The 15,322-nt window shown below is 41.1% G+C and overlaps 1 protein-coding gene across 5 annotated transcripts in view; it reads right to left on the bottom strand.

Annotated features, from left to right (window-relative positions):
• The window catches only part of MARK1 (microtubule affinity regulating kinase 1), a 119,545-nt gene that overhangs the window by 11,301 nt on the left and 92,922 nt on the right, over positions 1-15,322 (bottom strand). For 4 of the 5 annotated variants that reach the window (XM_047704871.1, XM_047704873.1, XM_047704874.1 and 1 more), the window contains exons 10-16: positions 13,734-13,833; positions 12,572-12,684; positions 9,456-9,609; positions 8,958-9,151; positions 3,028-3,128; positions 1,569-1,733; positions 404-655 (exon numbers count right to left, since the gene is read on the bottom strand). In XM_047704871.1, the coding sequence (XP_047560827.1) occupies positions 404-655; positions 1,569-1,733; positions 3,028-3,128; positions 8,958-9,151; positions 9,456-9,609; positions 12,572-12,684; positions 13,734-13,833 (1,079 nt within the window). The remainder of the gene's footprint in view (positions 1-403; positions 656-1,568; positions 1,734-3,027; positions 3,129-8,957; positions 9,152-9,455; positions 9,610-12,571; positions 12,685-13,733; positions 13,834-15,322) is intronic. The other variant, XM_047704875.1, reaches the window with a different exon arrangement.

The following is a 15,322-nucleotide window of genomic DNA, read 5'->3' as shown; positions in this document are numbered from 1 at the left end:
GGCTTGCTTCACAAGGAAGGAAATAAAGGGTAAACTACACATTATTGGTGAGCAATTTAAAAGTGGTCTGAAAAAATATTATTTGAAGGACAAATGGAAACTCATTATCTCCTTTTTTTTTTTTAAATCAAGGTGTTTGAGTAGGAGATAATCTGTTAAACATATTTTTGATGTCAGTTTTCCTCTTTCCACTCTCTTTTACAGAATTTAACAATTCCTATGTTGCCCATTTCTTTTCTTTGTCTTAGGGAAAAATACATCATGTCCTCCTTGATTTTCTTCTTCAAACTTCGGTAAAATGCCACGAAACCATTTTGGAAAACCACAGGAAAGGTGAAAGAAAAAACTGAGTCTCCTTTGCAATTCCTTGAGGAAACAAACACCACCGCACATCGGTACTGACCTGCGAACGAATTTGGATGTGATTTTGCTTATTATACCCGTGGATGTCCCCCTCCTGGCGTGTGCAAAGGCTCCAGGCTCGTGTGAGGGGGAGGCGGGTGGCCCGTTGTAGGCGGCGCTGCGACGCTCCCGCAGCTGCTCCCCGTGGAAAGTGCTGCGGCTTGAGCTGCCCCGGGGGAAGCGGGTGCGGTCAGGGGTGCTGGCGCTAATACTGTGAGCAGAGGGGGAGGCGGCAGGCACTCTCTGCGTCGCACTGTTGGGACAAATTAAGTTAGGTTATTCGGGATAATGACTAAGAAATCTTTCACTCATTCTAAGTCTACCAAAACAAAACAACAAAATAAAACCAAGAACTACCAAAAACTTGCCATGGCTACCTTCCCTAGGCCCTGTTTCACCTGCTCCCATTAGAGATGCATGGGGGTCACCGTACTGAGGGGAGAGGGATGACATTTCAGTTCAAAACGAAATGCCTTTTACAGGAATATGGTTATTAAAGATGAAGTTATTGAAACAGGGATCTAAACACTTCAGAATTTAAACCATTCGGGAATGTGGAACATGAATGTTCCTCATCAAAAAGCATCTGAATGGAACCATTTCGTATTCACAGTGCAGGCCTAGGGGACAACATGAGGCTTTGTGACCCCACTGATGTAAGTAACCCTTTAACGATGCTTCTGAACTTGAGAAATCCTAACATTGACAAATACTGGAAAAATGGACATATCATTTTAAACCTAAAAGCGTTCTTTGAGATCATCTGTTTCCCTGATAGAGGAAAAAAAAAGGCCAATTTCATTAAAAAAAAAAAAAAAAAAAAGTAACTGGCAGCAGCCAAGGTTACCCAGAGGTCTCCATTCCCAGTCTCTCGTAGATTTGTTTTTACACCATAAAAATTCAATTTACCTGAATGATAAACTGGGCAGCAATCCTTTATGGGTGGATTTAAAACAAAATCCTTAAAGAAAATTCCTTTAGAAAATGACTTAAATCATATGCAACATTTTGGAAAACAGGTAGGGTGTGGTGTGTTTATGTTATAATGCAACTTTTCCCCCTGCTACAGACACTGAATCTTCCCAGAATGCTCTCGATGTGATGGTGCTTATCATGTATTTTTGTAAGCCGCTATGTTCAGATACGCAATGCACCCAGCACGTTACCCGGGCCGGTAAGCTTCGGCGCCGTCTTTAATGGTTGGCAGTGTGACTTTAATAGGATGGCCAGAAGTGGACATGGACTTCTGGTGGCGGGGTCGTGCTGAGGGGATGGTGGGAGCCACAGCAGAGCCTGCAGAGGATATGCTACTGGCGGACATCTCCGTAAGGCTTTCAACAGAAAACAATTGAGAAGACCATAGAAATGTAAAAGAGAAGAGAAATGGCAGTTTACTTAAATTTAAGAGATAGATTTTTAAAATCTAAATTAACTACACCTTTCATGACTGAGACACTTAAAAGAAATTAACATTAGTGGCATTATTAGTGACTAACAAACCAATATTCTTGCCAAAAAACGTACAGAGTGAATTTACCACTACCTTCCACGGAAAAGATCCTGCACACGCTTGCTCTGTAACTGTGAATCTGAGAAGGACAATGAAATTACTCTCATGATCGGAGACCCTTTTCACTTTCCAAGAGTCATAGTTTGGTTGAATGTGTTGCTGCGGTTTGTTGTCCCTTATACAGTAAGAATTCATAATTACGACAAATACTGTCTCTGGAAACATCATGAGAACACTTTCAGCTCGTACTAGTAATCAGTTAACTGTGGTACGTTAAAGGAGCTGCAGATCAGGACTGGGGAAGCGAGAAGGAGTGAAGTCAGAAATCAGTCCCCAAGTCCTTTTCTAGCTTAAAGGATCTTATGTCCGAGGGAGATAGATTTACCTCTGTACGCTTTATAATTACACTTACTTCACATGTCTATTAATTGGGAGGGAGCAAATGTTAATTAAGCACAGTCTGTCCCGTCCACTGACATGACGAGGGATAGAGCTAAGAACAGAATTTTATGAGAACAGGCTCCCTGCTCTTTTGTACTAAACTGATGAAGAGCCCTTAAAACTCACGAGGAAAAGCAGCTAAATTTTTAAAATAATAAACATACTATGACTTGTCATTATTTAAAATAAAACATGTTGAGGATTCCATGGTTCTCAATGATCAGCTAAGATGGCCAAATTTCTTTAGAGGAAGGAAAAGAAAACCTTCATGGTTTGGATACGATAATGGCATGATGGGAGGGGGAGGGGCAAGGAGGGAAGGCTAAAAAAAAAAAAAAGTAAAGTAAAACATAAAAAGGAAGCAGCAGGATAAGACAAATTAAGACGATCAGATTAGGAGGGGATAATCTGTTTTATCACATGGAAATATTTACTACCAGGCTTCATGCAGCAATCAGTCCTCAGGTTAAGAGATTTACCACCTGTTTTCCCTAAGCACGCTCCCATCCTTCCATCCTGGTACAGAAGGGGAGATGCCTTAGTGATAATGGTTGGTTGCAGCTGTAGCCTCTAGCAGTCCCTTTGCTCTTGACCCATGAGCTACAGGTGTTCTAGCAAGAGCAGTAATGCACGACGACAATGAAGTGGGCCCCACGTGATGCAGTGACAGTTACCTGCTGTCTTTTCCATTCTGCAATGCTGCGTACCGATCTGTGGTCCTTTCACAGACATACGTGTTCCTTCTTGCCATGCTACCTCCAGGATACACATTGCTCTTTAAGACGGAAAAAAAAAAAAAAATCCATCTTAAAATTCTAACTGTAGCTGTGGAAAGTCAAAGAAATGAATTTAGGAGGCAAAGGACTTTGGAAAAAAAAAAAAACCTGTCGTAGAATTTTCATTTGTCAGACCTTACATGAACAAGCTAATCTCACACCAGTCTCTCTCTGTTACATGGCAGGAGTGACAGGCAAAGCATGACAAGCTCATGATGGTTTTTTAGCTTGTCGTCCTGCAGCAGCAGTGAGCAGCTGTTTGGAAGCAATGAGAAAGCGGTTTTTATTTTCTCCCCTATAAACTGGCGGTAGGGAGAAGGATGGGGGAGTGGTATAGGCAGCTCTGTAGGGCCAGGAGCAAGAGACGACTCCACAAGAAATACAATCACAGACCGGAAACCTGTGGCACTGACAGTGGTGGCCCCCACAAGCTTGCAGGCTGCCACTCTTCACCTGCTCAGGGAACCCCCACAGCCCACGGTAACGTAAAGGAGACGCGGTCTCCCGGGTCAGAGGCGTGCTGTGGCCACCAACACCAATGGTGTGCCTCCCTCATTGCAGGTTTAGGCCAGGAGGCAAGCCAAGTGTGAGAAGCTCCGGAGCAAAGAGAATAAGCAAAGATGGACAGCATCTCCTTACCACGCACACAACCACTGATCTGGAAACCCCGCTGTTGTGCCTGCCAAAGTCTTGACTAGTTACCAGTACTAGTTACCAGTACTAAACCACATGGGCATGATCTCCAAATGGGACGCATGCTCTTCTGCTGTTTAATCCTTACTCCAACAGAAAAAAAAAATTCACTATTCCTGGCTAATTTGGCTTTCACTGTTCTCTGAAACACATAACTAACTTAAAATTTGTTGAATCATAAGAGCTAGGATGTCTCGACTAAGTTTGGAGGAGCAAAAAAGCCTCCTATAAACAAAATTGTTTAAGTGCAGATTTCAAACTTTTCAACGGCTTAGGTTCCTGGATGGAAGGAATTTTGTCACCATTTACATAAAAAACACAAAAGTGGGGCACCTGGGTGGCTCAGTGGGTTAAAGCCTCTGCCTTCGGCTTGGGTCGTGATCCCAGTGTCCTGGGATCGAGCCCCACATCGGGCTCTCTGCTTGGCGGGGAGCTTGCTTCCCCCTCTCTCTCTCTGCCTGCCTCTCTGTCCACTTGTGATCTCTATCTGTCAAATAAATAAAATCTTAAAAAAGAACAAGAAAGCTATAAAAGTGTGGTAGCAGAAGAGAGTAAGATCATTAAGAACATTTTTTAGGTAAGACACTGTCTACGTTAAGTGAAGGCAAAGAAGCCAGTTTACTCTGGAGAGATCCATTATGAAACTAGCTTGTGGCAAGTTCTTAAACTTTACTTTTGATAATTTCATTGTTTTGGCTAAACTGTCATATGAGTAACCTAACCGTGAACAAATTCCTGGTCAATTCCTTCTGGTCACTTGCAGTAACACTACTTTGCTTCTCAAAGTGCGATGGGTGACCAGTTTCTCTTTCAAGACTGTGCCTTCTGGGTTCGCCGTCCTCCCGCACCACCTCCCTTCCATTGTCCCTTGGCTGCCAGTGACACTCAGATGGAGCATTCCCCCAGGAAACAGGGATATGATCATGTAAAAGTTGCAGAGCACAGTCTCGCTGATCCCATGTGACAGACGTGCATCTATAAAATTAATTTTAGAACTGGCCTTCACTGAGGCTCTGTTTAGGATCTAGGGACTAGATCTAAAACCATTCTCGCAGAGCCCTGAACTCTCGGCCTGGAAACTGTCCTAAAGTGGATATACATATTTTTCTGATTTTCCCAAGAAACCAGGCCTGTGTAGATAACTTCTCTGGGCCCATTTCATACTAACGTGATTTTATATAATTATACTATGATTTTTAGGAAAATGTCTTATACTATAATTATGGCACTCTCAGCCGAAGTCTCCCAGAAAGAAGTATCTCCTTCCCTTTGTTTTTTTTTTTTTAAAGAAGGGGATTATAGTATTTTTTACAGGATGCAAAATTTTGTAGTTTTTCTTATTTACATATGTGATAAATAATATTGAAAAACAAATTTACAAGTTTTATCATATTTTTGATGAAAGAATAACGTAACATATTTGCAACTTCAAAACTCAACATCTGGCCTCCGAGTTTCTAGGTTAGCCAAGAGCTTACCATCGCTCCTACATGCAAGATTTCTGGATGGGAATTTCTTGAAGGGAAAAATACTAAGTTTGTTCTTCCTGCATATTACTGTGGAAAGACCCCTAAGGTCTCACACAAATAGAAACACTCCCATCATTTAGAGTCTGTAATGTTGTGGGTGAGAACAATAGAAGAGATGATCACCAACAAATTTCACCAATCAACGATTACATCTAGTTAACTACTTACCTCAGAACTCCCCCCACTGTCATCATCACCCTTAAGTCATATGGTAGACTACAGTTAAGTCACACTGTCAACAGAATCATACTTAGAATTAAGAGCTTTTACCATTGATTGAAAAAGGCTCCTGATTTTATAAACATTAAATGCACTGTTAAACTATATCATCTACTAAATTATCTACCCATCTTTCCCATCAGAAAGTAAAAAGCCATCAGACGGGAGGTGGGTAGGGGGATGGGTTAGATAGGTGATGATGATTAAGGGGGGGGCACGTGTGATGAGTACCAGGTGTTGCATGGAAAAAAAAAAGTAAAAACCCATGTCATCCCATTTGAGTGGATTACATATTTTCTATTATACTCCATTTATAGACAAATAATAGAGTCACTGGTAAAATGTTTGTTTTTTTTAATTAATATTTTATAATACAACAGAGCCTCGATTATAAATGCTCAAGTTCCTTTCTTTTAGACATTACCTCAAAGAAAAGAGATTAAAGCTGTGTATTTGGCTTTTGTACTTTGGGGTCAGCAAACTTTTTCTGTGAGGAGTCAGATGACAAACATTTTACACTCTGCAGGCCACGCCATCAATGTCACCCGTAGTCTGAGAAATGCAAATTAAAAACAAAAGGGTATACTTTTTTGTTTTTTGCCCCTTAGGCAAAGACTTTTAAAGATCAATAATATCCAGTTGCTGATAAAGCTTGTGGAGATATAATGACTCTCTGATTATTCCAACCATTAAAATTACCCTGGCAGTATTTATTAAAAATTTAAATGAGCCTATTCCAAGGATACACAAAGAGCCAGGAGCGTCCATTAGCACAAGTTAGTGCCATGGCTCTGGAGAGGGGATGGGAGAGAGGGTGGAGGCTTACACACTCCAGGGGACCACGGGCCACACGGACTGAGGAGGGGGGTGAGCCACCTGAGGTAAACATGTCACCCAGAAACCAGATTCTGAGAATGTATATAACAGAAATGCAATAATAACCTAAGTGTACAAGAACGAATTTTCTGAAAAACTGAAAACTCTGAATATTCCACAAATAGTTGAAAAATTATGATAGCATGTCTATTAATACAGAGGAAATAAGGCTCTGGTCTTAAGAGGAGATCTAAGTGTTCTGATGTAAAAGGACCTGATAATATTATTAGTGAGAAAAATTAAAATGTAACAGAATATGATCTCATTTTTACGAAAAAATAAATCCTGTATGTACATATATATTCATTTATGTTTTCTTTAAAAAGGAGATTCTATGAAGGAATTCATCCCAAACGATAACACTAGTTATATTGGAAGGTGAGAAAAGAAGGTAAGGGATGGGAAAGGGTAAACTATTAATTTTATCTGAGATGCTTCTAAACTGTTAAACAAGATATATTATTTTGGTTTCTCATATTGTCAAAATTAACACAGCAAATTAAGATAAATTTCGTACTAAGTGGCTCAGAACAAAATTTCTCTACCAGAATCTCCTGGCTTATATTTTTATTTCTTAAAGATGATAACTACGTGTGGCATAATTAACTGGAATTTAAACCAAGGTCTTCGTTTTGATGCTTCTTTAAATTCCTAAATATGCTGGGAACAGCCACTAAGTGCCTCAGCACTAATGATTCTGTGTTAGGCTTTCTGGGTTTTTTTTTTTTTTTTCCTTTTCTTTTTCTACTTTCCATAGGATCAATTTTTTTTCTTCTGTTGGTTTAAAAGTTATAAATTCTATTTTCATTCTTATGTTGTTTGCCCTTAAGTCCCTGAACTCATGTTTGCTTAGCACTAGTGAGTTTTTAAACTTACCCCACTCTTTCCATCTTCTGTGAACAAGGCATATGCTCTTTTTCCTTTAACCTTTACCCCACGCCTACTTCTTGGATAGTGTCCAGAACACTGGATCTGAATTTTCATGAATTTTCTGAGTTTTTTTCTTTTTTTGTGTATGCTACCACATACATACCTGAATAAGTTATCTGATCACTTTCAACTCCATATATTTTATGGCACCTCTCCAGATCCATTTCTCTTCCTCTAAGTGCAGTGCTCCTCAAACCATACAGTGTTAACAAATGGGTCCCTATGTAATAAGACTGGACATATTTTATGCCAAAGAGTATATCTGTCATACCTTCACATTTAAATGACAGTTAGGCTAGATATAAAATTCTGGGTTCAATGTGATTTTCTTTGAGTGCTTAAAAAATACTGTTCCACGTATCTCCCTGAATCCATGTTACTTTTGAGTAATTTGAGGTCAGTCTGAATTTTGTTCCTGTTAAGGTCATCTGCTGTCTCATCCTGGAAACTTTCTAGAAGATTTCACTTTGTTTTTGGTGTGTATATGTTCCACTTTAATGGATGCGGGAGTAGGTTTTCCTTCTGGCTTTCTGAGTCTTACTCATTTATTTATTTATAAGAGTGAGTGAGCAAGGGATGGGTGGGGTAGAGGGAGAGAGAGAGAAAAAAAAAATCTCTCTCACAGAGCCTGATGCAGGGCTCAAGCTCATGACCCTATGATAATGACCTGAGTTGAAACCAAGACTTGATGGTTAACTGACTGAGCTACCCACAGCCCTCTGAATCTTTCTAAGTTTTTTCATCTTCCCTTGTTATTATTTCAAGTATTTCTTCCCCTTCACTGTGTGCTTTCCCTTCTAAACTCCTATTATCTAGATGTTTCCAATTCTACTTCTATCCTTAGTATATCTTAGTTTTTTCTTTTGTATTTTCTTTTTATTCCTTCCTGCTGTCTTACAAGAGAAGGCTCCAATCTATCTCCTAGCTCCCATTATATAATTTCTACAGTTTGCCGGTTTTTTGTGTTTAAGGTTTATTATTTTTGAGAGAGAGCATGTGCACACAAGTGGGAGAAGGGGCAGAGGCAGGGAGAGAGTAAGCAGACTCCCCACTCAGCAGGGGCCCCAAGGTGGGGCTCGATCCCAGGACTCTGAGATCATGGCCTGAGCCGAAATCCAGAGTCGGATGCTCAACCGACTGAACCACCTGGGTGCCCCTACAAATTTGCTGTTTTAAGTGAATACTAGGAGCTAACTTCATAAATTAATCATTCATGGAGTCTGCCTTCATTGAGCTGCTTATTTGTAAATATAAAATTAAATGCACCAATGTAATTTTAAGTAAATGTTACAAACAGGAAAAATGAGGCAGGAACGTTTAATGTACCATTTTACAGTGAGGTTTTTAAATCTTACTTTGAGGTAAGTGTTATTTTAAGAATTCATATTTTATATTTTTGTTCTTAAAACGCAATCATGAGAAGCTTGGCCTCCTTTGCATGTTATTTAAATGTATGACTCACTTTAAAATTTTGAAACATGTTTTTAGAAAAAGATAAAGTTTTTTAAAGATTGTACAAAAAAAAAAAATGCAACAACAAATAACTCCAGCAAACTGCGAGATGCCAGGATAATTACTCACACTTGGAATAGTTGAAGACTTTTTCCTTTCCGGCCCCACCAGAGGGCTCGCAGTCATCTCGCTTTTGGATCCAACCGTGGTGCTGCCAAGTTTCCGAGCGAGGTCTTTATCCCACTCCTCTTTCTGCTCACTCTCCACGCTGTTAGCCTGAGGCCGTTTGGTATAGGATACGGCAGGGGGAATGGACGGACCAGCTACAACAGAATTAAGGAGCATAATTAGCTGAAAATCAACTGACACAATTTTTCCTCACGAACAAAAACTCTAAATTAAAAATACCTTTATTTGCATATTTTATACTTGGTACTAACATTAAACTGTTTGATTACAAAAATTAGGTCAGTCCCTGAAAAGGGGATTGTATTAATGGTGCAGTAAGTAATACAGATCTGTGATAATGGATGACACAGGCACATGAAGACGGGACCGCACAATGCTCAGTGAGCACAAGTTTGGGGAGGACTGCTCTGTCTTCTCGCTTATTGGACTTTCCCCCACCATGATCGCTGAAACGCCGCTGCTTCTGGTTTGCGGAGATGCTCCGCTGGACCTTCAGGTGAGCCGGGGACTGAAGGCTGCTGTTGTTCAGGTCACTGCTGGGCCGTGACCTCGGACACAAGCTTCCGCTGGACAATGATTCACCACCTTCAAACTATAAGAAGAAGACAGTGCATAAAGATTTAATTTATTTATTTGAGAGAGAGAGAGAGAGAGAGAGGGTGAGTGAGACAGAGCACAAGCAGGAGTGGGGAGTGGCAGAGGCAGAGGGAGAAGCAGTCTCCCTGCCGAGCAGGGAGCCCTACAAGGGACTTGATCCCAGGACCCTGGGGTCAGGACCTGAGCTGAAGGCAGACACTTAACTGACTGAGCCACCCAAGCGCCCCTGCACAAAAATTTAAAAATAAAAATGTTTATGCAAACAATATGCACTCTTGCTTGATGTTTGAATCCATTCCAAGCCACACAAAGAATAATCAGAACTGGGGAAAAAAAAAATAGTTTGGATACAAAACTGCAAGCTGGTGACCAGTGGGGGAGCGAACTGGCTATCTGCGTCTGTGAGTGCATGGGCGTTTCTGTGATCGCATACGAATGGCTTTGGGTCCTTAGTTTAGTCAAAACACCAAAACAGGGGCGCCTGGGTGGCTCAGTGGGTTAAGCCTCTGCCTTAGGATCAGGTCATGATCTCAGGGTCCTAGGATCGAGTCCCGCATCGGGCTCTCTGCTCGGCAGGGAGCCTGCTTCCTCCTCTCTCTGTCTCTGCCTGCCTCTCTGCCTACTTGTGATCTCTGTCTGTCAAATAAATAAATAAAATCTTAAAAAAAAACAAACACCAAATGACAGCTACCAATTACTGAATGGCTATTATGTAACAGGCACCCTGCTAAGTATGTCAGGGCAATGGTGCCGGTGTCTATTAACCTCAACTTCACAGATGGAAAAACTGCAGTTCAGAGAATGAAGGGACATCTTTGGGATTCCAACTCAGGCATAACTGGGATTCAAACTTAGGATAAAATCTACAATTTTAACTCCACACACACGTTTTCTACCATATTTACGGAGCAAAGCTTGGTTTGTTGGCTCTGATTAAAAACTGCATCTATTCAGATAAGCACAGTAAATCGGGCTTTGACACACTACCCTCTCCTCGTAACACTAAAGATGTGTTTGTAGCTGGCAACTTCTCATGGAATCACTGGCATCCCAATGGAAAAATCTAAATTCGTATGTAAAGATACTCATGGCAAATAGCAAAGTAATCTTGATGATGAAATTGGTAATAGATAACACACAGTAATGTGCCAGGAACTGTTTGTTCTAAGCATGGTGGAAATATTAATTCATTTAACCCTCTCGATGACCCCCAGAGCTAAGTACTATTCACTATCCTCATTTCAGGGACCAGAGAGCTGAAGCACAGAGAAATTAAGGACAGTGCCCAAGCTGTGCAGTCAGTCAGCGGCTGTGCTGGGGTGGGGGGCGGGGGGATTCAGACCCAGGGAACCTGGCTCCGAAGTTCAGGCTCTTACTACTTAGAGTAGTCTCATTAGTTTATACTCATACAATTCAAAGTTCATTTTAATTCACACCTGAGTGGGTTGTATACTTATAATGCTATGGCTTCTTTTACATTTAAATTAATAGGAAAATTAAAGATCTCAGGAGTGAAATCTAAAAGCTAAGTAGAAACAGGTCAAAGACTTCAGAAATAACGATTTATACTATTTCCCACTTCTTAAAATTCTCTTAATTTGGCTTCTTTGATACCACTTCTCCAACCATCAGGGCCTCCACTGAGCCCCCCTCCTCCTCTGGAACAACAGTGCCTACCGAGTAGGGCCTGAGAGGGTGACAGGCATTAACTCGAGTGGAGTCCTCAGAGCAGCTGCTGGCGCGAATGGTGGCTCCTCTGACCACAGCTCCCAAACCTATTAATGCTGCTCGGGTCACTCCCTCCAAGCCCGATCTGTGTATCCGATGTATCCAAACGTCTCCTGAACAGCTCCACCCAACAGGAAATCTCAAGTTCAATCATCCCAAACAAAATGAACTTCCCATCTTCCCCTGGAAATCCACTCTTTTCATATCCTGGCAAATACATCTTACAAAACCAGTCACCTATGCTGGAAACTTGAAGGTCTCTCACACCCTCACTTCCAAAGATTACACGTCCTGTTGAATCTCGCTGCTGTGGGTGCCTGTTCTCCTCTACGTCACAGAGATCCCGCGCCTGCCCTTGACCAGGGCCGCGGCACCTGTACCACACCGCTGACTGCGCATCTCCCCTCTAGACCCAGGGCTCCCTGAGAGCACAGACTTTCTTATCTTCCTGGGTGCAGTACACAGCGTGGTTTCCAGGACAGAACAGACCCAATAAATGTCAGCTGAATGTACTGCCTCACTAATAGTTACTATCTAATTAAAAATAATTTCAGCCTATTTCTATAAAATGCCTCCCACAGATGTCTAATCGTTAACAAACTGTCCATGCGCTTGGCTCTGTTCTTGACTCTCAATTTATACCTTTATATTTGCTGTCCCAAAGGATCACTTGCTTTTATGGTTCAACCACCATCTGCACACAGTTACTTCCTGAATCTATCTCCTTATTAGAGATCTCTCCTGGCCTTGAGAATTCCCAACTGCCAGTACCAAAGCCACTTGATGTTCTACAAGGCAAAATATCACCAAACGGCCTTTTCCTAGTCCCATCTTTTTAAAATCATCTCAGACGTCTGTTTTGTCTTAAACCCCATCCCTCCCTCTGTTTCGGTCACTGTGTTTTCTGCACACCCAGAATGATCATGTTAGCTGTGGCAGGCCTGCGGCTTGGGGACACAACTCCAGGGGAGCTCATTCTTAAAGACGGGACGGTGTGAGCCTCTCAGAGCTAAGCAGAGCACGTGGTCTGCTCTTTCAGAGCAGAATCTCCCTGGGGACTTGGCAATGAGACCAGTTTGTAACTTAGCATCTTGAGTTTGAATTCTGAAAGTAAGACTGTTAGGCCCTTTATATTATTTCTGATACCACACAGAATAAAGGTGTTTTATCTTAGCTGTCACTTGGCTCAAGAAATAATTAACATTAATCTAAAAAGGTAAAGAACTTACTTCAGGTGGTTTTCTACCTAGAAGAATATAAGTAGCCATAATTTCATCATATTTCTGATTTATTAAGGCGTCATTTATCTCATCTCGAGCAAAACCCATGGTGACCATGATGTCTAGAAATAAAAAAAAGCAATTTTTCTGAAAATGGGTTTATTTTTGTAAACAAATTAACACATAAGCAAGCTTGCCAACATAAAATATGAAAACTAAATTTTGAAATGTTAAAGTATAATGTAACTATAAAAACTTCTGGATCATTAATATATAGATACTACATATTTAGATCTTGTATATTGATAATTTTTCATGCAGGAACTATCTGTATCATGGGATTCATGCTCATGGTGGGTCTGTGTCTCAGCACCTAATGCATTCCTGAGTTGACTGCCTTTGTCCAGCCAGAGACACACCACCTGTGACACAAAATCCCTTCTCTCTTTATCTCTTAACACACTCTCAGCCACGCATAGTGTGGTTTCTCTCATCTCTTAACAATTTCTGCTTTCTGGTATGAAGGCAGGTTGACTCTTCTTTGGAAGGCTTGAATTCCACGGTTGTTCTGACTGGATTCCAAACACTCTAGAATTACAAGCCTTCCCTGGGTCCTCTGCTCTCAAGTCAGAGAGGGGAAAAAGCATAGATGACTCAGGTTGAGTCTCTGACAGCTTTGGTAATGGAGAGAGAAATGCAGAGAACAGGCTGGAAGCAGAGCGCCCGGCTAGGTGTGGGAGGAAGCACCCTGCCGAGACACACTGGAAAATTGAGAGGGAGAGCCAAAGTGTTCATCCTTTCAGCTCCAGTGCCTCCACATTTTAGGCTAAGATACATGCTATGTTTTGCAGCTACTTAATAGTCTGATCAGTGCTGATACTTAAACAGTCATTCCTCCTGTTAGGAATGGCTGAAAGAAAACAACCAGGTTCATCCACATTATTTTAATTTTTGTATCACTGTTGCCAACAACTGAATTGGATTATAACATAAAAGCAGACAAACTTGAAATCTGTAATGTTCGGTGTATGTTGATGGAAAGAAAAGATGACAATGCAAGTATTTTTCAAATAAAAATTGTTTCCTATTTATATTTTAAAAACCGATTTTGGTAGACGACTGGTCTCTTCAAGCATAAGCCCAGCACATCTCACAGTGTTTAAATACTTACCTATTCTTTTCGTGTCATTGAAATCTGGTTCAGGCTCAGTATATGGCTTTAGCTCTTCTTCCTCGTGACCAACATTCATCCACCGATCTTTCATTATTTGCTAGGAAATAAACTTTACATTATGTTTGGCCAATCAGAACATTCCACCATTGACTTTAGCTCTATTTTAGTAAATGTGCAATTAATTGCTTTGCTCAATGAGAACCATGATGTCTTCTATCTAAAGTTATTTTCCTAATTGATTAGCAGGCCAACAAGAGGCGTAGGACTTTGGGACACACTTACATATATTACAACAAGTACAACTATCATCCTGCACACTCACCAAATGTATCCATTCAAATAACTTGCTGCCCATGTTCCTTGAAAAGGAGTATCTTCTCATTTAACCTAAGGACCTATTGATTTCAACCTCTCCTTCATAGTATTACATTTAGATGAGACTGTTCCTTTTTGCTAGTCTTTTACCAAATATACAAATACCTGTATTTTAAAATCACCATTTGTTAAGACATTAGGAAAGCAGAGATCATGGGGCGTGGAAGATGTGAGGGTTAGTCAGTAAAGACAGCTCAGAGAAGATGGAAGGGGAGAATGGTCAAAATGGAAGCCTAGAGTTGGGGATGAGCAGGAATCAGGATGAAGACTGGGACGGGTGTGAATTACAAGAGTCACATTTAAGTGAGGTTGTAAAACGAGAGTTAGTCCCAGGTTGTTCAAAAGCAACCTAGTGGAGGCATCCGATGGAATGGGAAAATATTCACAACCATATATCTGATAAGGGGTTAATAATATATATATGTACGGAAAATCCTACAACTCAGGAACAACAAAACTGCCTGATTTTAAAAAAAGGGCAAAGGACTTAAACAGATATTTCTCCAAAAGAATACATACCAAGGGCCAAAAAGCACATGAAAAGATGCTAACATCACTAATCAGGGAAATAAAAACCACGATGAGGTATCACACGTCTTATCTGTGGCTACTATCAAAAAAGATGAAAATAATCAGCACGGGTGAGCACGTGGAGAACCCTGACCCCTTGTGCACTGCTGGGGTGGCTCAAATGATGTCACTGCTCCTGTAAATAGTATGGGGGTTCCTCAAAACATTTAACAGAACTAAAGACATGATGGAGTAATTCCATCTCTGTGTATGTATCCAAAAGAACTGACACAGGAGCCTGAAGGGTATTTGCACAGCCGTGTCCACTGCACCGCGACGCACAGCAGTCAAGATGGGGGACAACCTAAATGTCCGATGGATGAAGGCACAAAGAAAATGCAGCCACAGACGACGGAATGTTATTCAGCCTTAAAAAGAATGCAATCCACATGCTATATTGTGGATGAAACTTGTGGCCATTTCTCAGTGAAATAAACTGGCCACAAAAAGATATTATATGAGAGTGTCTAAAGTAATCAAACTCCTAGAAACGGGCAGTAGAATGGTGTTTGCCATGGGTTGGGAGAGGGGACAACAGGGAGCTAGCTGCTCAGTGGGACAGAGTCTCACTCATGTGAGGGGAACAAGATTCAGAGATCTGCTGTGAGACAATGGACACAGAGGTGACAATACTGTAATGC

This window comes from Lutra lutra, chromosome 15, assembly GCF_902655055.1.
Source record: "Lutra lutra chromosome 15, mLutLut1.2, whole genome shotgun sequence".
In the NCBI taxonomy this organism is placed as follows: Eukaryota; Metazoa; Chordata; class Mammalia; order Carnivora; family Mustelidae; genus Lutra; species Lutra lutra.
The sequence above is the reverse complement of the archived record's forward strand: the minus strand, read 5'-3'. Positions and strand labels throughout refer to the sequence as shown.